The sequence below is a fragment of the Larus michahellis genome, chromosome 1 (assembly GCF_964199755.1).
Source record: "Larus michahellis chromosome 1, bLarMic1.1, whole genome shotgun sequence".
NCBI classification, from domain to species: Eukaryota; Metazoa; Chordata; class Aves; order Charadriiformes; family Laridae; genus Larus; species Larus michahellis.
In genome coordinates this window covers 56,773,040-56,797,170 of record NC_133896.1, presented here as the reverse complement: position 1 = coordinate 56,797,170, position 24,131 = coordinate 56,773,040, and the positions used below count along the sequence as shown (strand labels likewise).

At 55.7% G+C, this 24,131-nt stretch overlaps 2 protein-coding genes across 4 annotated transcripts; both read right to left on the bottom strand.

Moving 5' to 3' along the window:
• Nucleotides 1-7,995: 7,995 nt before the first annotated feature.
• On the bottom strand, nucleotides 7,996-24,131 carry KCNJ4 (potassium inwardly rectifying channel subfamily J member 4). Of its 3 annotated transcripts, none has more exons than XM_074579060.1 (3): nucleotides 23,548-24,131; nucleotides 11,499-11,674; nucleotides 7,996-10,288 (listed from the first exon to the last, which is right to left on the bottom strand). In XM_074579060.1, the coding sequence occupies exons 2-3, from the start codon at nucleotides 11,534-11,536 to the stop codon at nucleotides 8,959-8,961; spliced, it is 1,368 nt and encodes a 455-aa protein (XP_074435161.1). In that variant the 5' UTR covers nucleotides 11,537-11,674; nucleotides 23,548-24,131; the 3' UTR covers nucleotides 7,996-8,958. The 3 variants fall into 3 exon arrangements, with proteins under 3 accessions (XP_074435161.1, XP_074435175.1, XP_074435169.1); XM_074579074.1 differs by lacking the exon at nucleotides 23,548-24,131 and adding an exon at nucleotides 20,141-20,796; XM_074579068.1 differs by lacking the exon at nucleotides 23,548-24,131 and adding an exon at nucleotides 12,265-12,375.
• LOC141740416 (endosome-associated-trafficking regulator 1-like) lies at nucleotides 14,116-15,369 on the bottom strand. The gene has a single exon (XM_074579088.1). It carries the CDS (start codon nucleotides 15,303-15,305, stop codon nucleotides 14,205-14,207), a length of 1,101 nt encoding a protein of 366 aa, XP_074435189.1. The 5' UTR covers nucleotides 15,306-15,369; the 3' UTR covers nucleotides 14,116-14,204.

Here is a 24,131-nt window from a genome sequence, read left to right as displayed (position 1 = left end):
TAGAGGTTTACAAGACCAGATAAAGCTCTGAGCGACCTCATTTGACCTCTTTACTGACCCTGCTTTGAGCAGGAGGCAGGACAAGAGCTGTCCTGAGGCCTCTCAACCTGAATTATCCTACGATCCTATGATGCGCAGTGCCCCATTTGTGTACGGCGTGTGTATGGCGTGTGTTTGGTGTGTGCCAGGTACGTATGTGCCACACAAGTGTGTCCGTGGCAAGGGTGAGCTGCAAGCCTGTGGTACGAGTCCCACGTGAAGGGTGCAGCTGAAGGAGGATGAGGTGTCACACCTCGGGCGGTGGGTGAGGAGCACACCGTGGCAGGGGAGCAGCTGGGGCAGTAGCCCTGAACTCCTGTGACAAGCGTGCCGGTTTCACACGTACCGGTGAGCTCGCCGAGCATTACACGCGTGCCAGGCGGGCTTGCAGGGAGCTTGCAATGTAAGCGTGCGGTGGGAGCATGTGTGCGTGCGTGCCAGGGGAGTGAACATGTGGCCATAGCAGCGAAATGCGTGCGCAGTGTGCCGATACTGCGCGCGTGGAGCGGGGGGAGAGCGGCGTTTGTGTGGGCTTGTTATTCACAGCAGCGCAAACCGGTGGTAGCTAAAAAGCCTCCCATGTACAAGCATCTCCCATGCGGACTCGGGGGGTGGGGGGACTCAACGTAGCGCAGGCGGTTATGAAACCAGCTTGCCCAGTCAGGATAATTCACGTACTGCTGTGGGAGGGACGGGAGAGATAAACAACGCGCAGGGAGACGGGAGGGCAGGGAGAATGGCTTAAAATGCAGCTTCCCGGCATGCCCTGGTGGATTAGTTCAGCATCTCAGCCCAGCTCCTCTTTAATTCTTATGCAAGGGGTTTCTCTGGAAGGGACAGCCTGTCCTCGGCAGCTGAACACCAGGCGCAGGGCACCGATTAACAAAAGGCCATCTCACCACCCGTCCCACGCAGCGAAGGGCGAGAGGCAGCTGGGGACTTGTTCTCTGCAAGAACTGAGGTTGTGGATTTTCATTTCTGCTTTGCATCATGCTGTTGCTCACCAGGGACCTCTGGATGTGCTCGTCTGAGCCTGCCGTGGCCTCCTGTTCACTTCTGTGTGTGACTGGAAAGCGCTGATTTGTACCTGTAAGGCCAAATATAGGCTATTTTGGGGGAAGCACTGTGGTCTGACAGTTCCCAGTTCCTACACCTGGATGTCTGGAGGCCGAGGGTGTCCGAGTTGGGAATATGCACTGCACTTGGAGTTGTAGGCAGTGGTAAGAAGGTGATGGGCGTTATGTACATACCTAGAGAGGTGCAACATCCTGGCCACGGCTCCACTGCAGCTGTGGATGCAGGACAGGCAGAGCGCTATTCTGGGAACCACTCCTGGTTCATTTATCACTCACAAAGTCCCCAGCTGTGCAGAGAGGTGACAGGTTAAACCCTCAGTAGCAGGTTAAATTCCTCCTCGTGCTACTGACTGCTTTGTGGTGTTGGGCGAGTCGCTTTGCCTTGCTGTCAGCCACTTCTGTCCCCCTTCCCTTTCTTTGTGGCCAAGAACAGGAGCTGCCCTTTCTCTTGTGACTGCAGGAGCAAGCACAACAGGGCCATTGAGGACCTGAGGGCTCTGGAGGCTTCTCCGTGGACAAATTATCAAATAATTACAGTAGCTCAGAAAATCCCATGTTTTTCACAAATTGCTCTTGCATTTTAACAGCTGACAGTGCGTTCCAAGCTCATGAGACCATCTGACTGCTGCATGAGAGATGTGTCTCAAACAGAGCAGCTGGGAGCATGCAGCTTCATCCAGCCAGTACAACTCCACCAACGCACCTTGCACCTCCTCTGCAGCAACCGCTGCCAGCTGCTCTCACCCTGACTTCCCTCCTCCGCTGACCTCAGACTGCTCTGTCCCACTGGTCCCTACCATCTCACTGAGCACTGCTGGCTCCTTGACCATTCCAGGGCTCCCAATTACTTAACCCTGGCACCCTGGGTGCAGCCAGTCACCCTGTGCCTGCAGCTCTCCTCTCCAGAGCTGGTTTTTGTCACAGCTCTTCCCCGCTTCCCCCACAGCCTCATGCAGCACTGGATGGGTCACATAAGTTTCTCTATTCAAGGCAGCCTGGTTGCTAATGAGCACAAAACTGTCCTGGAGAGCAAAAGGCACATGGTGTAACCCAGCAGCCCGGAGCTAAATGATGGCTCCACTTTGCTTACATTTAATCAGCTACTTCTGTGTCGTACCAAGTGTTCTGCTATAGGTCTGCATCACCTGTCATGTGCTCGCACCCACTCTCCAACTGATTCATTATTTTATCCCTGAGAGAAGCACGTGCAGGCTGCAGGTCATGTTATATATATCTTCAAAGTCTTCTCTGGAGTTCCTGCGTCAGCTCATCCTCTTCTGTTCCATACCCCAGGAATGGTGCGCAGGCCTGTGTCGGGTCCCCGGCAGACAGGCAGAGTCTGTTGCTGGGTGAGCATCTAATCACCTGTCAGGAGCAATTTCAAGCTCCTTATCCTCAGGCCGCACGTCTTCTGTAGCGAGGCTTTGTATTGTACAGGCCTTCAGCCCACGCTTCCAGTGACTGTAGTGCTGGGACATTCAAACAACTCTATCAATGCACTAGAGCCAGGCACCCAAATATTACCAGGTCCCAGGTTTCAAGACGTGCTATTTCAAATCTAGGGCCAGCACCAAAATAATCCTGCTAACTTCAGAGGCCAAAAAAAACTTTTAAAGCTCAAATATCCAGTGCTTCACAGACTATTTCAGGATGGCGTTTGTGTCCATCCCGAACTTCTTTTGAGGGCAGTGAAATCGCATCATTCTGCTTAGCAACACGCGTTTGCTCTTTCCACGCTGACCTGACGTTGGCAGCCAGTCTCTTGGGGTCTCCTGGGGAGCAGAGACATTGCCTCCACTAGATGCTTCCTTCTGGAGGGGATGTGGTCGAAGGTAAACAAATACACTAATGGCCCACTGACAGCCCTGCTGGTATTGCTTTCCCCAGGAACCGGAAGAAGCCCAGGAGCCGAGACTCTGTACAGTTTGCAAGGCAGGCTGTCATTATCTATTGTCCTGAGGGGGTATGAAAGGCTGGTTGTCAGAAGACCTTTCAGGGCATTGCAAACCCTCTATCTGAGAGGCCTCACGCTGGCGAGGACAGGTTTGAGCAGGGCATTTCTCCACGTCCATGCATTTTCACTGCCCCCCGATGCCATGGGAGCATGCTGGCCAGCCACCTGTGGCGGCGAACAGGCAGCAGCACCCTGCTACAGCCGTTAAGTTGTGTGTATCACATCAAGGGACCGAATAATAAGAAAAAGGGAGCGAATCTCACACGCTGAGCACGTGCAACCAGGCAGGGACGTGAGGCAGCAGCAGGGCAGGCAGGCAGCAAAGCGGTAACTAGAAGGACCTGACTCCAAACCCAGATTGTCTCTGCCTAACTTCCCAGGGCTGGAGCGGCTTTGCAGGCTTCTCCCCAAGAAGAAATCAAAGCGCTAGCAGATAACTGAACTGCTCCCAGAGCCAGTGGCCTCCCTGTGAAAGCCCCATCCTGGCTGTCAGGGGGGGCTGACCTTTACTGCAGCGTATGGGTGCAGCGTTGGCGGTGGATGCTGCTCCTCTCGGACCCTGCCTTCCCTCAGGATCAAACACTTCTACCCCCAACCCCCAGCTCTGACCCAGGGCACTGCCCGGGGAGCCAGCCCCAAGCCAGCCCCGCGGTGCCACGCCAGCGCCGGGCCAGCCCGGAGGGCCGGGACCTGTGGGCACGCCGGGATTTACAGGGATGCCGGGACCCGCGGGGATGCCGGAACCCGCAGGGATGCCGGGACCCGCGGGGATGCCAGCCTTGCTTTCATCTCTAGATGGTGCTCTGAGGCCGGGCAACGGCCGGGCTGCTGCTGTTCGTGCCGCGCCACTCGGCGCCCCTGCGCTGCGTCCTGCCGGCGGGAGCACACCCGGGTTGGGGAGGGCAAGACTCCCACCCTGCTGACCACGGCAGGAGGAGAAGCCAGTGTAACCCCTCCAAAAATCTGCCACCGTCTTATCTCCTTCTGCTGTGGCATCCTCCGGCCGTGGGATACCGTGCCACAGGCAACTACATGGACAGACTGCCTCCCCTGCCTCTCCTGCCTCCCCATCCCTCTGCTGTCCCCCTTTACCTGCCCCAGCGGGGCCGCCACGGCTGGCCCTACGCTGCCCCACGCTTGCAGCATCCCAGTAGGCTGCCTTCCCTCCTCTCCCCCTCCTGTGCAGCCGGCAATAGTCCGTCCCGGCTTTGCGGATTTAGCACAGGGCCGATGCCTCCGGGGTTTTCCAATAGTGCCACTCCATTAGGGCCCAGCTCTGCTCTTACCACCGGCAATGGCAAAAGTCCCATTGACTTCACAGGGGCAAGTGCAAGCCCTTAATGGCCTGGGAAGGTAAGGCTTTTTTTTTTTTTCTGTTGTTTTTTGTTTGTTTGTGGTTTTTTTTTCTGTGACATTTAAAACCATGGTCACTCCGGATTGCCTGTCCAAAAGCTGGGAGAGACCTCAGGCCCTCCTGCAAAGGCAAGGAAAGGCTGTTAAAGCTCAAAGCGAGCAGAGGGGGCATTTTGCCACGCAGAGGTCACAAGGTGCAGCTGCTGGGGTAGCGCCGTGTGCCCTGCTCTGCTCCTGGGCAAAACCTGGTTGAAACCGAGCTGGTTGAAAAGGAACGCATTTGTTCAGCAGCACGGACATTTTCAACACCATTTCCTGATCACAGAAATCCAAACCCATTTTCTCCCCATTTGAGATTATTGCTGTGTTTCTTGAAAATATTTTTAGTCGCAGTGTGTATCAAAATGTTTTGCTGAGCAAGTTATGGGTGAGTTGAAAGGTGCCAATAATGGTTTCTTTCCAAAAGAGTTATCCAAAAGTGTCACAAAAATAAAACATGAACCAAGTTTCTCAAGTGTCATTTAAAACAACAGCAACATTCATCTGAAAGTTGGCAAGACTGACAGCGGCATAGTTACTTGTCATGGGGTGGAGGATCTGAACCAGTGCCTGGATCTTATTCACAGGGAAAAAGTCCTTCCTCTCCCCATTATCTTTCTGGTATTTGAATAGCTTTCAATAACAAGCCAAGGAAATCATTTAGAATTAAGACAGGAGAGAAATATAGGTTGTGGGCAGATAAACAAAGCAGCAGTGTCTTCCTCCTGAAAAGCAAGCTGCCAGCCCTTCGGGATTAGTGGCAGGTCTTGGGGAAGCAGTCCCTCCATCAGATCCTGGACGAGGGAGGGAGTCTGGGGACGTCATGCCCTGCTGTGCAATAGAGATGTCTTCTCTGGAGAGCACAAGACAACAAAGTGTCACCTACCTGAAAGGCGATGCTACACATATTGTATGCTACAGCCAAAATAAAAGGTGTGTTTACAGTTGTGAGTGGCTTGAAGAGCTGATTTGCAGACTCCTTAAAAATGGCCAGTCTTCTTTATAGCAAACAGCCTTCTGAGGTGGATTCTCATGGTGGCCTTTCTTGGGCTGCGTAAAGGAGTCTCCAGCCTACAGCTGGAGAGGCGCTTGTTGAGATGGATGCTGCTGTCGCATGGCACTTTGTGTGTACATCCTTGGGCGTTTATGGAATGAAATTGTGGTATAGGACGGGTTATGCCCCCATGAGTGGCATACGCGTGTAAGTACGTGCAGTGTGTACTTGGGCACAAGTATCCTGTGATTCGACTGTGCAGGAACAGAAGTACCCATGCAGAAGGATGTACATACCACTGTGTATCAGCAAAGCCTGTGGGCGTGTGTGCAGCTTGCAGAGCCAGAAGAGCACTTTTTACTGTGAGGAGTGACCTCACCGTGCCGTCAGATGGGCTACGTGTGCCCAGGGAACGTGCCGTTTGGCCAACACAAACACAGCTGCGGGAGGTGCAACTGACGGGCAGAGGTTTACCCATCCCCTCTGTTCTGCTGCTCTCCGGCTGTTCCTCGCCATCCCTCTGCCCCCTCCCCTCAGCCCCCTTTTCTCCCTTGGCTCCTCCTAGGCTGTCTCCCCTCTCTAACAATGTGACAGTGTTGCCAGCTTTCTCCCAATTCTATTGCGAACAGCAGGCATTTAGCTGGGTTTTCCTCAACGCCTCAGCGTCTTTTCCACCACGGTGCCAAACACGACATGAAAAGGACCAGCAGGTTCAAAAGTACGGAGCGGGCTGGGATCCCAGCATGGCTGCGTGATGCTTGTTCCTCAGCATTATTGCAACCTTTTCCCATTTTTTCCCCCAAGAGTCACATCGTCTCAAGCGAGGGGTGGCAGTGCTGGTCTGTGTGCTGCCTCCACTGCCCTGCCTGTCCATCCCCGTGGCCCTTGTGCAGCTCAGCTGTCCTATCCTTGCTGGGGCTCCCTGGGCCCTTGCTCCTTGGAGATGAGCCTCCCAAGAGCTAACAGGCTGTGGGCACTTCATCCCCACCATGCGCTGCCATCTGCCCCTGAAGGATGCTGTACCTCAGGGGGAAAGTGACCAGACATGGGGGTTCCCCCCCTCCTGGAGGCCACCACCTCAGTCTGTGTCCTGGATGCCCCGTGTCCTCTCACACAGAGTTGTTCTCTCTCGGTCCATTAGGTTGTTTCCACTGCCATGGCCAGTGGCAGGCACCCAGCTCTGAAAGCTGTATTAAAAGCCAGGTCAATACCAGGCCCTGCTTATTCCCTCTGGGGAAAATAAATAAATAATAAAAGGAGGGAGGGAAGGACTTTGTTAATTAGCAATAGGGAGGAGAGGTGGGACAGGGACCCACATGGAAAAATGAGGCTACGTATCAAGCCGTACATGGGAAAAGGCAGGATCCACAAGCTGCTGTTCCCACTCTGTGCACAACGGCAGGAGAGGGAGGCATCAGGAATGAAGCCTTTCCTTCACCCTCACTTCTCCTGGTGCTCGGTTGTCACCTGTTTGCTCTTCACTCATCCTCCCGCCAGCTCTTATTCCCTTCTTGGCGAGGCTTCCCAAAGGTGTCAGCTCACTGCTTGGGTGCAGAGCAAACCCGTGCAGGGCAGCTGTGTCCCCCGCAGAACCTGCGCACCAGGACGAGAAATGGCCATGTCTAGGTCTAGACCCATCTTGTTAGCCTACTCAGCTCTTTCTCCAGTGCACTCCCATATTACCTCACTTTCTCTTCTTCTTTTTCCCTTCCTCCTCCTCCTCCTCCTCCAGCCTGCCTCCTGTGCCTGCTCCTTCCTCTCACTCCTGCTATTTCCTTTCTTCCCATTCTGCTTTTTCCCCCCGTCCTCTTGCTTCTTGAATGAATTCCAAATTGGTGTCTAGATGCTATTTTTCTGCTTTGTGCATCAGAGATTGGGTGGGACATCATTTCTTCGGTCATTCCCCCCATAGCACAACTGTTGGTGCCCAGAGCAGCTTCCTGAGCTACCGATTTGTCTTTCTGTCCTCATATCATCTACAGTTTCGAAGGAGTGATTCTGCTGCTCCTAAAGGAAAAGGCTCGCTAGGTTTTCGCATCTTTTGTGAAATGACAGCAAAGTGATGTTACAGGTCTAGCTCTGGTTGATGCCTTCCCTCATTTCCTCTAGTTCTTACTTGCCTCTAGCAAAACCAGAGGGCTTGGGTTCTTGTTTTTTGGGTTTGGGGGTTTTTTGAGCATTACATCTGCAGCAGCATCTCGCACGTCTCTGCCTCTTCATCAAGCATATCTATAACCCTTCCCGGGGCAAAACTCTCTCTATCTCCAAAGCAGGCAGGATTGTTTGACCTATCCTACTGCTAATTTTAGTGCAAATGCTTCCCTCCATACATACATTTTGTATGATCTTCTCCCCAGGGAAATTCTCTGAGCCTCTTATTGTAGGTCTTTACCAGCGAGGCCCAGAACAAGGGAGCCTTTGTGGTGGAACTTCCAGGCATCAATGCCATCCAAACAGCAAACACCAGCACTAATAACTCTCATCAGTCTCTATAGGGGGCTGCAGCCCTGGGGTCTCTCCTTTGCTTCCAAACCTCCCCCTGGGATATTAGACTTTATTAAAAATAAATAGTTACAAATTCAGTTTTACAGCTGATGGCAGCAGGGAGAACAGAGGAGGTGAAAGGAGCAAGTCGAGGGTCTGCTGTCCAGTCAGGTCATTTGTCTGTCATCCCGGCCACACTGTGCCAGGGAACAGTCTGAGTGTGCAAGCACAGGGCCCTGCCTCCTCTGCCAGGCATCTCAGGAGAGGAGCAGGATGTGTTTTCCAAGAGGACTGGGAGAACTGGGTCTGAGTCCATGGAGCCGAGCTGCTTCTGGAGGTGACAGATGCCAAAAGCCAAGGAGAGTGCAGAGTAGACACGTAGAGCGTCCTTATCTCCTAGCTTGGCATTTAGAGTGGAAGAATATGGATTTCAGTTCTCGTTCTGTTTTATATACAAAGAAAGAGTCATGTGCAACAAGCAAGAAACATGCAAGTAAACCGCTCCCTTGAGATCCTTCCCCACTCCCTCCAAGAGTCCTTAACTCTCCCGTCCATCCTCATATCAGTGCTTAGGTATCACTCCTCTCCTAGTGTTGGTCATGACTCTTCACAGCCACGGGGCCTACCCACGCCAAGAGGGAACAGAAAGTTTGTTGTTGCCTCAGCAGCAGAAACACTTGCTGTGGGTCCTGGTCTGTCCCTTGAGGGCACGGACTCCTGTCTCCTCTCCAGAGATGAGAAACCAGGCATGCTGCTCTCCTGTCTCTGGGCAGGAAAGGGATCCTGGCACAAGCTGCACACACTGGAAGAGTAGTGTATCCTCGCTCCTCTCCCAGGCAATATGACTTCACGGGAAAGAGAATATATCAGAGCAGCTCCAGGCCTTGATGTACTCAGGGACTGAGAGGCAGTCACGGGAGGCATTTTTTGGTGGGCAAGGGACTTATCCAGCTATGTACGGGTGCAGAACGGAGGAGGAGACGGTAGATGACGGGTGTTAAACGGGGAGGCTGGAGGAGTTAGATGGCCGACTCCCTGCGGTATGAGATTGTATCTAGGGGCAGAGTTGCCTGGAGCCGCTCGAGGTCCAGGTGGCTTCCAAAATCCATCATCTGGATGACTCCTCCCTCTTCTTTAGTGTTGCCCCCTAACACCACGCCCACTTCATCATCATCTTCATCTTCATCTTGACTGACAAGAGCCAGCTCGTTCTCATAGCAGAAGGCACTGGGAGGTGGGGGAGAAGGTAGGATAGTCATCTTGCTTTCTTGCAGCTCCCGGGCTGAGCAGCAAGGTGTGCCGGCTACCTCATAGGTCTTGTGAAAACGCGAATAATCCACTTTATAGTGATTCTTCTCCTCAAACACAACTGGTTCAAAACGGTGACCCCAAAGGATTTCACTAGCGAGGTAAGAACTTCGTGCCTGTGTGGTCATGGCTGTAGCTTCCACCATGCCCTCTAGGATAACAACAATCTCAAAGTTCTCCGTCTCCAGCTCCTCCTTGCCAATCCCATAAAGTGGGCTCTCCTCATCGATCTCATGAACAATAATAATGGGTGAGACCAAAAATATACGGTCAAGGCCCACATCATAGCCCACATTGAGGTCCCGCTGGTCCAGGGGGAGGTATTCCCCTTCCTCTGTCATATAGGGTTTGATGAGCTGGGCTCGGACATGGGCCTCCACAATGTGGCTCCTCCTCAGGTTGCCCACCCGCCACATGAGGCACAGTTTGCCATCCCGCACAGAGATGACCGCATGGTGACTGAAGAGGAGGGTCTGGGCCCGCTTCTTGGGCCTTGCCATCTTGGCCATGATGGTGCCAATCATGAAGGAGTCAATAACGCAGCCCACGATGGACTGGACTACAACTGCCATGATAGCCAGCGGGCACTCCTCAGTCACGCAGCGGAAGCCGTACCCAATGGTTGTTTGTGTCTCCACTGAGAAAAGAAAAGCCCCTAGGAAGCTGTTCACATGCATGATGCAGGGCTTGAGAAGGGAGGGACCACCTCCCACCGCCGGTGCATTGAGGTCACCATGGAAGAAAGCGATGCACCAGAAAAGGAAGCCAAAAAAGAGCCAGGAGACCAGGAAGGCGGCGGAGAAGATCATAAGCATGTACCGCCAGCGTGTGTCCACACAGGTGGTGAAGATGTCTGCCATGTAGCGCTGAGACTTGTTGCTGAGGTTGGCAAAGTAGACATTGCACTGGCCGTTCTTCTTCACAAAGCGGTTGCGGTGCTTCCGCCGGGGGGCATGTCCCTTCCCGTTCCGGCTGTGCCCGTTCACGCTGCCCAGCGAGGAAACCTTGTGCCCATCCTCTTCGGTTGAGACGATGCTGTACCTGGAAGAAAAGAAACATGCATTTCCAGGAAAATATGCATGAAGAATAACAGCAACCACCACGAGAAGCGAGGGCAGGAGACACGTAGGTGGTTCACAGGGCTACGATACCAAGCGCATATTTCTCTGGTTATTGCACTGTGGTGCCACCCTGACCAAATAGGTGGAGCTCGGCTGCAATATTTGCCGAGTCTTGCTGCCATGAGGTTGTATCTAGCAAAGTCCTGACAGGCCAGCAAAGCAGGAGAAGCTTGTAGCGTTGTGCTTCCTTCCAGCCTTTGTGGTGAAGAGGGACTCAAGGCTTCAAAACCTGGGACAGCTGGTCAGCCTGGGAGCAAGCACCCATGGTCTGGCCACATTTTGGTACTGACATTATATAAGGCCATGAGTTTCTATTTTCTCCTCCACTCTCCTCACTGATTTCATGGTGCGTCGGTGACAGTGTTTATACACTTCCTGCGCTCAGGACAATTCTGTTGCCACAGCAACGTGCGTAGCTCCCAGCATCCCACATCGGAAGCCAAAGGTGTAATTTGGAGATCAACAGCCAAAGTACTGGCAGATTTCCCTGGGAGAAGCTCCCCACACACTTTCTGGGAGACGTTTGCCCCTCCAGCTCCCCTCCCTCGCAGGTGGCACCACTGCTGCCCCTTATGTGTGCTGCTGGGTCTACGTTTGCAGATACCCCTTAAAGATGTGGCAGATCCTCTGACCACAAAGGAAATCAAGGGAGTGCACTGACCCACCAAGACCACTCTGCCCTCGTGACTCCTGAGCCCTGGCTTCCCAGGACCTGTCAGGCTGGCAGTGCCTCCCTCCCACCCCATGGAGTTGACAAGTCAGCTGGAGCCCTCCAGCATGGGCTCCATGACCATCCTCTTCCTCTCGTGGGAAGAGGCTGGAATTGGGACTCCTGGGGACTCCTGGGGACAGGGGGCTTCTGCAGCACTGCTTGCACCTATAATTGTGGGTCCGGAACCACACAGAGCTTTGCTTCTCTGTAGCACTCCACCTCTGAGCACTGCCCCCATGTATGGCGTGTCTCGCCTTGGAGAAGGAACGAGGAGCCATACCTTGGAGCAGGAAAGTCCCTGGCAGATAATTTGAGAAGAATACACCAAAAGGCAGGCTGAAGGTAGGGCCTGAGGGGACAGATGAGGAGGACCAGGCCACCCTGGGCAGCAGCAGTCCTTGAGAAGGGGGTTACTCACCGGTTGACTCGGACGCTGCCCATGGCTCGCTGTATCATCGGGTGTCAGGGGGCGGCGGGAGCTGGGAGGGCACGGGATCTCATGCAGCAGAACTCACATGGGACCAGGTGGCTCTGGGTTTCACCTCTGGCAAGCTGGGACCTGCGCTGCCATCGTGATTGCTCCTGGGCATGCGCCTTGCGGAAAAGGACAAAGCAAAACCCAGTCAGAGCCTTCCCTGACAGCACCCATCCCAGTCCTAGGGCGGAGGGGGACACAGGGCTCCCAGCCTTTTGCTCAGGAGGGGTCTGGAGGTGTCCAAGGGGCACTGTGCCGCAGCCTGGCTCCAGCAGGTGAGGAGCTGATGGATGCAGACCAGGTTGCAGGGCCCGCAGCCCCCGCTCTCCATGGCATCTACCAAGGGGAGCGGTGCAGGGCTGGCCGGTCACTGCTCCTCAGATCAAGGGCACAACGACTGAGCAGCTTGCAGGGCCCTTGCCCTGAGCCATTATATTAATATCATAGCTTACAGTAGGACGAGAGCTCAGACAGGCTAAATACCTCACGCACAAGGACTAATGGAGCACAGACATGCACGGCAGCCCCCAGGGATCCCCATCAGCCCAGCCTGACCCACAGGGGATTTATCTCCAGGGAGGGGCAAATCATCCCCCCCCTCCCTGTTTCAAAGAGGAGAAGAAAAGCGATGGTTAGAGCCGAAAGGGAGAACCGATGGAAAGGAAGGGCTTAGGGGTAGCCAAGGAGAAGCCGGTTAGAGCCAACAGACCTTGCGACGTGCCCTGTGTACAGCATCCAAGGAGCGGCTCAGCAGCAGAGCCCTGGGAAGGATGTCCAGCAGATGTCACGTCCCAACTTGGTCCTCCCTGAACTGAAGAACGGGGAAACTGAAGACTCAAGAGCCGACCTATCCCGCCTGCCCAGAACTGCTGGGAAGTGAAATGCAGTGAGGGGGTAATGACTCACAGATTAGGAAGGGCTTTGTAGACCCATGCTAATCCTGCACTGTAACCTTTGGATTACAGCAGCCAGTGCAGAGCGCCGGACGCAGATACAGCCAGCTAGTTCACTTCCTCCCAGCCTCACCGGCAAGCAGCCAGTGGTGGCCATATCTGGGACAAATCCAAGGATTTCTGGGTCAAATCCAAGGTTTAGAGCTGCTTGCAAGTGATCATGCACAGACAGGAGAGAAGAACAGCAAGAGATGTTGTCAGGGGCAGAAAAGCTGGTGAGAACCACCCTTGTCTCATCATCAGTGTTGCAGAACGGGGCTTCCTGTGGCTAAGGGTGACCACCAGCTTTCCCCAGTTAGGAGCACAGACTAGAAAGCAGCAAGTAAGGATCTCCAGGCATCACCTCTGCTTTGCAAGCACTGTCGTCATCATGTCTGGCATGAAGATTAACCAGCAGTCTCTCCTCCAGAGGCCAAGGATACTGAGGCATTTTAAGCCCTATGGCAACACAAACGTCGTTGTACAGACTAAGGATATTATGGGACTGGGAGAAGACAGCAACCTTGTAGTCCACAACTCACCATATAGAGGTAAAAGTGAACAGTTGCCCGAAAATTCCCATCAGCAAAAAGCACTTTGGCACTGAACTCTGCCAGCACCCACTCCCTCACCTCCCCTACAGCATTCAAGTCTTTAAAGAGGGTCAATTTGGCCAGGTACAGGAAATTTTGTTGTGCAGTTAGGTAAACCTACAGAGAAACTGGGGTCGGTAACCTAAATTCATTCAAATTGTTGAGGGATGATCACTTGATGAGGAAAGGTCACTTCATGCCCATAGGTGGTCCCGGTAGGATAAAGCTAAGACTTATCTTCAGAGATTACATGGTGAGTTTGGATTGCAGGGTCCCACAGGTCTTTAGGAGGTGGCAAAGGTGGGCAAATTAGGTATAACCCTCTATGCCGGCTCCAGCCAGGAAAGGAAGGGCCTCCTCTGCAACCTGCCTTCCTTAGCCAGCCTGGGTAGGCCAAGCTCATCCTGAGCCAGCACTGACACTGGTGCTGGACGAAAGGCACTGCCCCAGCTCACGTATGGATGCTTCACAACTTCCTAAAGGTTTCTGACCACCACCTCCCTCCCTTTCCCCAGCTGCAGGAGTGGGCATACGACTTCTGGAGACTTCAGATTTTTGGCCCAGGTGGTGGCCGCCTGCAAAAGAAGAGGAAGGAGGACCTAAGGAGCTTCTGCCCACTGAAATTATGTGCAGCAGCACCCAGATCTCTGCTCCTAACCTTCCCCACCTCACCAAGAAGGGGCAAAGGAAGCAGATGAAATGCAAGTACTGCAAGGGCTGTGTTCATCTCTAGCCGGCACAGCTAAGGGGAGGGATGGACACAGTGAGCTGCAACTTGCGCTGCTGTGCTTCCTCCTGGCTCCCACATGGGAGCTCAAGTCAGCCGGAGCTGTGGCATGGCCTCTTGTGCAGAACCCACCATGGATGGATCTTGCAGCTCAGAGCCTGGGAAACGTTTGCTCCTGGCTCCGCAGTGCCAGACCAGAGCGTCAGCAGCTAAAACTACATCTCTACCTGCAATTTGTACTTGATCACAAGAAAAGTATTTCCATGAGGAATAAAGGCTACAAATTTGAACGTACACATTTGAGCACATGAGAACAAATGGTTTTAGTATAGCCTTTAGTGGGAGACCTGTGGTCTTGGTCCATACATGCATCTGTAGGACCCACACAGAATTGAGTTCATAGCTCTTTTTCTGCTTCAACTTCAGAAATTTTGCCAGTAGATTCGAGGACCTCAGCAACAAAATGCAACGACTCCACTCCCAAGGTAAGCTGTCTGATGGACCAATTTGCACCCGTTATTATCTTGTGGAGGTTCTGCAAGGCGAAGTCTATGTTGTGCTTCACTGCCCCCAGGTCAGTTGTTTGGCCTGCTTTCAGGTTTTCATTCTCCACCTTGGAGCTTTCCAGCTCTCCCTGGAGAATAGAGATCTCCTGCTTCAGCTTCTCCACGTTGCTTTCTGCCTCCAGAGCCCGCTGGGTCATTAGCTGGAGACTCCACTTAGTCTGCTGGACAAAGGATTGTAGCTCTCGGGCTTCCCTCTCGTCTTTGGCCAGCTGCCTCTCCAGCCTCTGCACCATGCACACCTGGCTCTCCAAGGAGCTCTTCATGTTGCTGACCACCCTCCTGAGCATGGTGTTCTCCTCCTTGAGCATGTCGTAGGTCATCTGTGGGGAAGCGAACTCTCTGTCCCCGATGGCCTCCTCATGCAGCATGGGGGGCTCTGCTCCCCTGGTGCGCTCTGAGTTCCCCAGGTAAGGGTCACTGGCATGGGCCCATGGGGCACAGGCATCCACCCCCAAGTGCTTGCCCACACTATATTGGAAAGAGTCGTAGGCGCCGCACGGTGCCATACTGGCAGTTCGGAGAACACATGACCTTTGATGGACAGGAAGGTGATAGGTCCATCTGTGGTCCTCACCTTCGGACAAGCTGCCAGGCATTTCTGTGCCTTTGTAAAATGGTTTCTGAAACTCCTGAGCTTCCTCCTCAAGCTCCAGTGCATGTTTGGGCAACCTCTTGGCATATGTCCTATTTTTCAATCCTTTGTCTTTTAACATGTAAGAGTGCCTGGGATTTAGGGAAAACGGGATGGATTCTCCCAGATCCTCACCCTGACTGTCACCTGAGCTGTCAGAGCTCTTGCACCGGAGTGGAGGACGTGTGGAGTGGCAAAAGTAGCTGAATTCATCATCCTTGTCATCATCATCATCTTCCAAGCCTTGAGATTCTGGGCAGGCCCTTTCCATTGTCCCAGAGCTGCCAAGCAGACATGACATTTTTCAGGATGCTTTGGGCTGCAGCAAGCAGGAGGATCCAAATTATCCCAGGTCACGCAGGCAGGTGACACTAACAAGGAGTGTGCCAACTGCTGCAGCCTCAGCAACACTGGTAGGGGAAGAGGCAGTTACCGAATTCCCTCCATTTAAAATCACCAGGTTGTTCGGGAGGGACTGGAGAGGAGCACTAGGTGTCTCTGTGTCTTTGCTATGGGGAGAACAGGAATCCCCAAGGGCTGTGATGTCATCGTGTGACTTCACTGCCTGTTGTGAGGTCATGACCGGGGGCAGAGGAACCGATCAACTGCAAAAATGCCTTTTTGGCAGCAGGAGGATAAGCTTCTTCGTGGCTGCAGAGCTGACCCCAGCTCGGGGATGCTGCCAGTGGGCAGAGAGGAGCTCATGAAGCCACCTGAGACCTCCAGCATGCACGGGGGACAGGGACCGGCCGTCCCCAGTCAGGCAGCATGGCATAGAGGGGACAACCCTGCTCCACAGGCTACTGAGACAACTCCAGCAGCAAGATCAAGCTGCTGGCATTTTGGTGCCATGGCTCACCCTGGGCAGAGGCAGGAGACATCACCAGCGCTTTGGCCAGAGTCATTGCCCCAAGGCAGCCGGCCGGCAAGGGGTCCACGCCGTGGTGCTGCCGATCTGATTCATCCCCTGCTGCCAGCTGGCGCAGGGAAGCGTTAGTAATACCAGGCGCCACAAGCTTGGAGCGGCACGAGCCAGGAGACGAACGAAAATAAACCCACTTACCACTTCCACCCCAACACACCCCCACAGCGCGCGGTGCCGCCATGGGAAAGACAGACAGGCAGGTGAAAAGCCCTGGGCTGGGGACTGCCATCGCATTCGGCTGGCATTCACATTGGGCCCCCAGAGATGCCTCACCAGGAGGTGATGTAGCCACCATCTCTCCTCAGCAGCTGGTGGCCCAGGGCCACCACTGACATCCCTGCCTGCAAAATGGATGCCACCAGCTTGGCAAGGCCAGGGGCCATACTAGGAGCCCGAACCCTATGCAAACATGGTTCAAACAGTATGAAACAGTCTCATTGCTCCTTGGAAACCTGAAACACTAATGGGATGAAGGGGGAAGGGTCAGAGATGCCTCCAGCAAAAGGGGATGACATTCATGTCCCGAACAGGCACTTGCCTGTCCCATCAACAAGGGGGAGGAAAGGCTGGCCAAGGACAGAAATGTGAATCCCTAATCCCAAGGACCTTTCTTGGAGCTTGCTCTGCCTCTTAGAACCCACATGTGGAGAGGAAAACCAGGGGGTCAGTGGCAACTCCTGGGGGGTGGGATGAAACCCCACCAGTGGGTGCAGCATGGGACACCCTGGGAGATACTAGGCAGGAGGCTGCGGTCTGGAGAGATGCCTCTCCACCCCTCTGCTGCCCTGTCCCCATCTTACATGAACACCCACGTATTTCATGGCCTGAGGAAGCCCCCCAGCACTTCGGGAAGCCTCTGCAGCATGGGCATCGCAGCTGCTGTCTTGCAGCATTGAAGCTGTCAGCCAGGTGGGTCTCCAGGGGCCGACAGCCACCTCCAGCCCTTCAGCCTGGGCTGCCCTTCCCTCCTTCCCAAACACTTTCCCCCTCCTGCGCCCTGGATTGAGCGATGCTGAGGACATCAGCGCCATGCTGCAGTCATCTCCGCCATCCCAGGTGACACCGCTCTCCAGCGGCACAAGCCATTGCACCAGCCCACGCTGCCACCCCGGCGCTGCTCTGACCCTGAGCAGACATGTGGGGCCAGGCTGCTGCCATCGCTTTCCGAGGGACCTGCAGGATAATAATAACATCAGGGCGCGTGGTGCTGATGCCATGCCTCCATCGCTCCATCCCAGTACGCGGTGCAGTGCCTCGCACATCCCAGGCTTTCTCCAGCCCCTGCCAGAGCGGATCATATTTGACAATCCTTCCTTAAATTTGCAGTGGAAGAGTCTCATGAAACAGAACAGAAAAGTCCACGCCGAAGCACTCCCCCACTTCTCTTTTTATAACAACCATATCTGGTGCTCTGGGATGTACACCGTGAACGACGACGATGGAAAAATCCCAGGGTATTTTTACACTCTTAGTCTTTGCTTTATCTGGAGTCGTCTGGCAAATGCTTCCCTCCTGTCTGTGGTCAATACCACAGCCGCTGGTTGTGCCACGCTTCGTGCCTTTATTCGTCTTACCGAAGGGGTAGCACCCTCTGGTTTTGAGGTCGGCATCTGCAGACCCATCCTGACAACTCGGGCATGGTGACATGACGGACATCTTCTCGCCCAGTGGGGGGTCAGGGCGGAAACACCCGCAGCAGAGAGGGGACCCCTGTGGCTTTTTGCAGAGCCCCGCAGACCCACGGCATTCGGTTTGTCCTCTCCGTCCTCTTTGTCGCTCCATCTCGTATATCCTCTTCCTCACAAATAATCCCGGGGCTCAGAGGGCGGCTCAGTGCCGTGGGGTTGCCCCACTGTGAGAGGCAGCGGCCAAGCTCTCGCTCCTGCGTGGCGGCAGGGCTGGGTGCTAGGCGCTGTACGAACACGCGCCATGGCACAAGTCACCGCGCGGGAGAGTTTTACCATATTAAAAAGGCAAGTGACATATGGAAGGTGAGGGGAGGAAGCTGTAATCAACTCTATACCATTTTTATATACACACTTCTGCTTTTTCGTTCAATAATTATAAATAGATCGAGTAAGTGCCAACAGTCCCCATCTGCCCCGCAAGGCACGATCCGCTGACCAGTTTCTCTCTCCAAAAGAGGATTTTATCAACGTGCCTCTGCCCCGTTTATATTTTGGGGTGGAGTGAGAGCGGGGGGATTTTTTTCTCCCCCTGTGAAGCCCTGGAGCCTGAGGATGGGTAATATGAAAACAAAACAAAATGATTTGAAGTTAAACCATCTCAGTGTGTGACTCAGAGCTATTCATAGCTCCCTGAAGCCAGCTGCAGCAACGGAGCCAGAAGGATTCTGCCCGTATTATTATTCCAATTACCATCTGAATTAAAAGTTTGAGCAGTGATCAGCCCACATACTGACGGGAGGGGGAGAGAAGAAAGCAAGAGAGAAGGAGAGAAAGAGAGAGAAGGAGAAAACACAGATAAAAATGGGATCCACACAAAGGTCTCCGGGATGACAAAGTCGGGAAGAGGCACGGAAAGGTGACAGCATCACCTCCTGCCTGCTCCCACACCGCCCCGGCGATCCCTGCTCCGGCTGCACCAGCTGGGCAACGGCGCTGCCAGAGGGGCCACCCGCTCCTCGGGATCCCGGCTGGGAGCAGGGGGACCCCACAGCAGGACTGGTGGCACTGGCACGGGCAGTCACCCGCTCTCCTCTGACCGAAATGGGGCTGGGGGGACAAGAGGCAGGGGCTGGGGGGTGGCCAAGCAGGAGGGTAAGGAGAGTATGCTGGTGGGGCAGGGGCTGGGGAAAAGTGCCCACTTTTTCTTGCCGAGTGAGGTAGGTGGGTGTTATTATTTGTGGATGGCATCGCAGGGAAAATTAAATGCTCAGAAGGCCCCTGGCCTTCCCTGGTTGGTGTTCTTGGACGAACAGGAGCTGGGCTTTTGCGGCAGCCAGGGCGCAGACCGTGTCCCATCTGCTCACGAGGAAGTGCTGGGGCTGACGTCCGCCCCGGCAGCCGTCCTGCCAAAACCATGGACTAGACCCTGAAGGGTCGGTGCAAAACCCGCAAGAGCTGAAAAAACAAAGGCGCTGGGGTATTCCCGAGGTCCCCAGTTCCTGGGTGGCTGTGGTGTGCTCAGGTCACCTCCTCCAGCTTCCCAGCACGACTGCACCAGTGAAAAGGGCATCTCCCCTGACTCCCCCACCCCAGGAGGTCCCTTCGCTGAGCATCCTGCCCTGCAGGACCCTTGCCAAAAGGCTGTCCCCAGCAGTGTCGCTGCACCTCGGCATCTCTCCAGCGCAGAGCCCCTCCTGAGCCCGTGCCGGCCTGGCCAGGAGGACTGCCCACGAATGGTCTCTAGATGGCTTTTGGCTAGTCAGGGACAAGGATCGTTATCGGTGCTCAGGAAAAGGGGGGTAAGAGTGGCCAACGTCACCTGCCTGCTGCCATTGCACTCCTGACAGGGCAGGGACTGTCTTGCCGGTGCCTCTGCAAAACTCCCGGCAAGGCAGGCGCCTGCGAATGGGTTCTGAACGATGGTAACAACAGCAACAACAGCAAAGGGCGAGCAATAGCCGGGGCAAAGCCTGCTCTGCACCGAGCCCCCCACCGAGAGAGGCTGCAGCCGCTGCTCCGCACCTGGCTGCCGCAGGAGGGCTGAGCTCCCAGCCTGGCCCGGCTGCTCAGCGCTAACCCATCAGTCATAGGGGAAAAAAAATAAGTTACCCCCCAAATCCCTTGTCACCGCTCTAACAAGGAGGCCAGCGGAGCCACCAGCCTCCCGAAGTGGTCTCAGCTTCTCCCCTTTCAGTCCTGCCCGCTGGGCTTCAGAGACAGAGCTGAGGGAGCACCCCAGGTGAGCCGCAAAACTGCGCTCCCGCAGGGAGAGGATCCACTGTTCCCCTACAAGCCTGCTGGCCGCAGCTTGCTCAGACCAGTTTAACAAAAGCGCCCAAAAGACATCAAGCCCAAGTGCTGCCGGACGCCCGCGGTACGGCGGACAGTCCCCCCCAACTCCTGCCTGCCCCCCGGCTCCCCGACGCGGTGGGGGGTCAGGCTCGGGCACAAAGCGGGACAGGGCAGCCGCGTTCGAAGGCTGCTCCGCCTGCGATATTCCCCCCGCCATCGCTACGGGTTCCTGCCGCATCCCTGCTCCCCCGAGCTGCGATGCTGGCTCCCATGGGTGCCCTGCCTGCTCACCTGCCTCTCGCCTGCCGGCACTCGGTGCTGCCCACAGCTTCTGCCTGGTCACCTCCACCCAGACAGGAGTCTCTTGGTTGGGAAAGGGGCAAGGACGGGAGAGGAGAGGACTTCTGGGGCAGCTGGGTCCAGTCCCGTGGCAGGCACCGCCTCTTCGTAATGCCATCGAGCTTTTCGGAGGGATGAAGCGCCTGCCTGTCCAGCCTCTGGGATCCCCCGTGCCCTTCAGCCCCCGCGCTCACCGTGCTGCTGGCGGGGACAATCTATACAGCTCTCATCGGGCCATAGGGCTGCTTTACCCTCCTCTATAGTGGAGTCACTTTTGATGTCCTCTTTCTAGAAGTCTCTTTTCAGCCGGCCCCTCTGCGCAGGCTGCTGGCAAATGCTGTGGCCTGGCACAGACAGGGAGCAGGCGAGAGGAGAGGGGAGGGCAAAGACGAAGGCAGGGGAAGGGGGAACAGGCAGCGGAGAGGCAGACCGGACGAGGCCGGCAGCTCATTGCATCAGTGCTGGCACCGCTCGCTGGGGAGGGAGGAAGGGAAGGAGGTAGAGGAGGGATGCAGGAGAGGTGTCGGGGTCTTTCCTCCAAGGCTTTCGCAGGGGACAGATTGGGGGACGCTGCCTCCCTCGTTTTCACACAGCACAAGGCTCCCTCTGAAGTGTTTCAGGAGAAATGTTGCCATAGAAATAAAACAGCCGTCCAGATTGTGAGGGGCAGGCCTGCCACCGTGGTGGCAGGGGCTGGTGCAGGCACAGGCAGGGTGGTGGCAGGAGTCCCCGGCCGGTGGCATGGGGCAGTGCCAGGCTGGAGGATACCTTGTCCCCCATCCTCTGCTCCCTCACCTCTGGTGAGAGCAGCAGTGGTGCTAACGTGCCAGTGTGGCCGGTGCCAGCCCCAGGTGGCATCTCCTCCCTAAATTCACCAGTGGGTCAATGCTGAAGCCACCCCTGCAGGCAGGCTGCCTGCCACCAGGCTCCCCAGAGGATGGGCATGGAGGTGCATAGGTCTCGGGGGCTCTTGGGACAGGGCTGCCCTGCAGACGGCTCTCATCGGGCGTCTACCCAGGCCACGGCATCACCTTTACTGCTGGAGAACAAGCTTGAGAGGTCCAAAGCCGAGAACCAGCTCTAAGGCGGCCCCTGCTCTTCCTGAGCCTCCACTACCAGATCAGCGTCTCTCCTGAGAAGGGGCTTCAAGACCAACGACCCCCAGTCAAGCCACTTTGTCTGAGGAGGGAAACCAGTGCCAGTGCCTCTGGGGACTCCACACGAGGCCCCTCCAGCACCGTTGAGGAAGACGAATGTTTCCCGACATGGTTTCGCAGCGCTGCAAGGGGAGCGCAGGCGGATTCACTTGGTCCTCACCATTCACAGAAAAGCGAGCGCCAGCGGGAGGCTGGGGAGCCGCGCGTGTGTGAGTAAGGGATCGATCGCTAAGACGCCAGCATCCATCTATTGATCCCCGGCTGCGCTGTCGGGTTGAGCCAGCCCAGCGCAATAACGAGACAGGACAGTGGGAACTTGCTGAGGGCAGATTGCCATTAACTGCTCCGCTCTGCGTCTGCACTGATGTCAGTGCACGGCGGGCGCAGGTATCCATCACCATGTCTTCCTCCCCCTTGTTTGGCACCCTCCCACCAGGGATACCACCCCAAGAAAACGGCTGCTCCCATGGTGGTGGCCGGTCGCCGAGCTCAGGGTGGCCAAGCAGCCGGAGGGGCCAGTGGGGACCTGTCCTGTGGGCTAATTCCCCAGCCACGTCCTTGCTTCCCAGCCTTCCTTGCAAACCATGGTAGGGGCCTGTGAGGGGCAAGGACTACTGCCAACCCCCTGCCAGCAGCACACATCATGCACTTGGTTTTGGCACCCAAGGAGGGGGAGAGATGGAGGAGGAGAAAGGTGGAGGAGAGGGAGCCCCACTTCTCTCTGGAATAGCCCTCTCCAGCTCATCCCCTCCATGGCCATCCTCACCATTCCTCCTCTTCCCTGCCACCCCCTGTCCCCACCAGGCTCACGTTTTCCTCCTAAGGCACATATTCCCCCTGAAGTTATTATTATTGTCAGTGGCTACAAACAGGGGTGGCCACATGCCGGGCTGACTCAGGCATCTGTGGGCGCCACTTCCGATGGCGAATGGAGAGGGGGCACGACCCCATGTCTTTGGCGAGACATGCTCCCTGTGCACCCCCCCATCCCCTCCCAAGCACTGGGTGACCCCGAGCCCCAGGTCCCTCTCCACACCTCCCACCTCCTGTGGATGCCTCCTCCTGAGAAGCCAAGGAGGGCAAGGAGTGGGGGTTGGGGGTAGTCTTGGAGCCATGTCACCTCTACCACGCGTCCCCCGCATGTGCTGTCACCGTCTGCCCTTCGCAGCACACACCCCGGCAGGCACGAAGGGAAGAAGGGCAGAAGGGAGAGGTCCCGGACCCGCCATTCACTTCGCCATGGGTGGATCCGGGGATGGGAGGTGGGGATGGGAGACTCCAGGCTCTTGGCAGAGGTACTTGGTTGTCTCCAGGCAATTTGTCCATGAGGGAAGGTATTGAGGACTGAAGGTGGCACCAGGGATATCCAAGGTGACCTGCCTGCACCATGCAAACCTGCCCGCCCGCTCCTGTCCTGACAAGGATGTCAGCCTTGCCAACTGGGAGCAAAGGCAGAGTTTCTCTGTCATTTTGCTCATGGCTTCCTCCTGAGCTCCTTCACCCAAACCCAGTATCCAGAAGACACTTTGCACCAGGCCTGTCTGGGGGATGTTGGACCACCACCAGCAGAATCAGCCATGCTGGGGCTAGAAGAGCTGGAAGGCGAGGGAGAGGGAGGGATAGGTCTGGAGCCCAAAAAGCTCCAAAGGCAGTGGGAGAGCCAATGTGGCCACTTCAGCCCTGGTTGCACCCAAGCGCTTGGAGAACAGGTGCCCAGCTCCATTCTTCTCCGGGCTGCCTTAGGGAACCGGCCGGGACCATCGCCCGCACAGAGCAGGAGAAACAAACAGCGAGAGAGATCCAGCCCTGGGCGAGAAGGTGTTCAGGGAACATGGGGAGCCGAAAAAATGAAGACGTTACCTGCAAAGCGACCGATGTCGAGGCGGCAAGGGGAGGGGAGGGAAGTTGGGGAGGTTTGCAGGCAGGTACCCACCCCGGCCCCTCGGCCCGCGGCCACCCCGGCAGCCGTGTGTGCATACGCCGTGCACACAGGCAACTTTATTATTCACTGGCACGCTCACATGAAGCCACGCATCTCTCCCTGAGTTATATTTATAGCTGCTCCTCAGAGCGAGCGCAGATGAAACAATACATTATTTTCCTAAGGGAAAAAAAAAAAAAAACAAAAAAATCCCAACAAACCAACCCTTTCCCGGTCTCATGCCGGTGAGGGGAGCAGCGCACCCCGGCACCGCCTCTTACCCGGGTCCTGCCGAGGGCTGCCGCCTGCTCCAGCCGTGCCGAGCCAACATCAGAGGACGGGGAAAGCGGCCGGTTTCTCCATCTCACCATGAAACGTCTCAGCCGGACCGGAGGAATTGGGGACGTCTGTCTGCAGCCCTTGCTTGCCTCTGGCTTGGTTTATTTCCCACCCCCCCTGCAATGAGGAGCTACTTCTCCGCTGCGACCTGCTCCTCTCCTAACTCTGCCCTGCCCACGCCAGCGCTCTCCTCCTGCCTCTGCCTCTCCTCAGCATGTTTTGCTCCCGGGAGTGTCCATCCCACGGAGATCTGATGTGCCTTGGCGGCTCGGCGATGGGTTCAGGTCTCCCCTCGCTGCCTGTCTCCCTTGTCCCCTGGCGTTGCTCACCCGCGCCCCTTGCTAACACCCTGCTCTGGTCCCCAAATCCTCCCTTCTCCCTTCCACTCTTCCTCCCTTTGCGCTCCGCTCCCTTTCCCTGGCTGCCTCTCCCCCTCGCTGATTGCTATGCAATCTGTAGCTGAGAAGTCAGTAACTCCGTGGTAGGATCCAACAGCTTTCCGCTACTTTAGCCCATCCTCGCGTGT

Coding starts and splice junctions, on each gene's coding strand:
- KCNJ4 (XM_074579060.1), bottom strand. CDS start 11,536: ATGATACAGCGAGCCATGGGCAGCGTCCGAGTCAACCG. Junction 10,289..11,498: donor GGCAGCGTCCGAGTCAACCG/GTGAGTAACCCC, acceptor CTTTTCTTCCAG/GTACAGCATCGTCTCAACCG.
- LOC141740416 (XM_074579088.1), bottom strand. CDS start 15,305: ATGTCATGTCTGCTTGGCAGCTCTGGGACAATGGAAAGGGCCTGCCCA.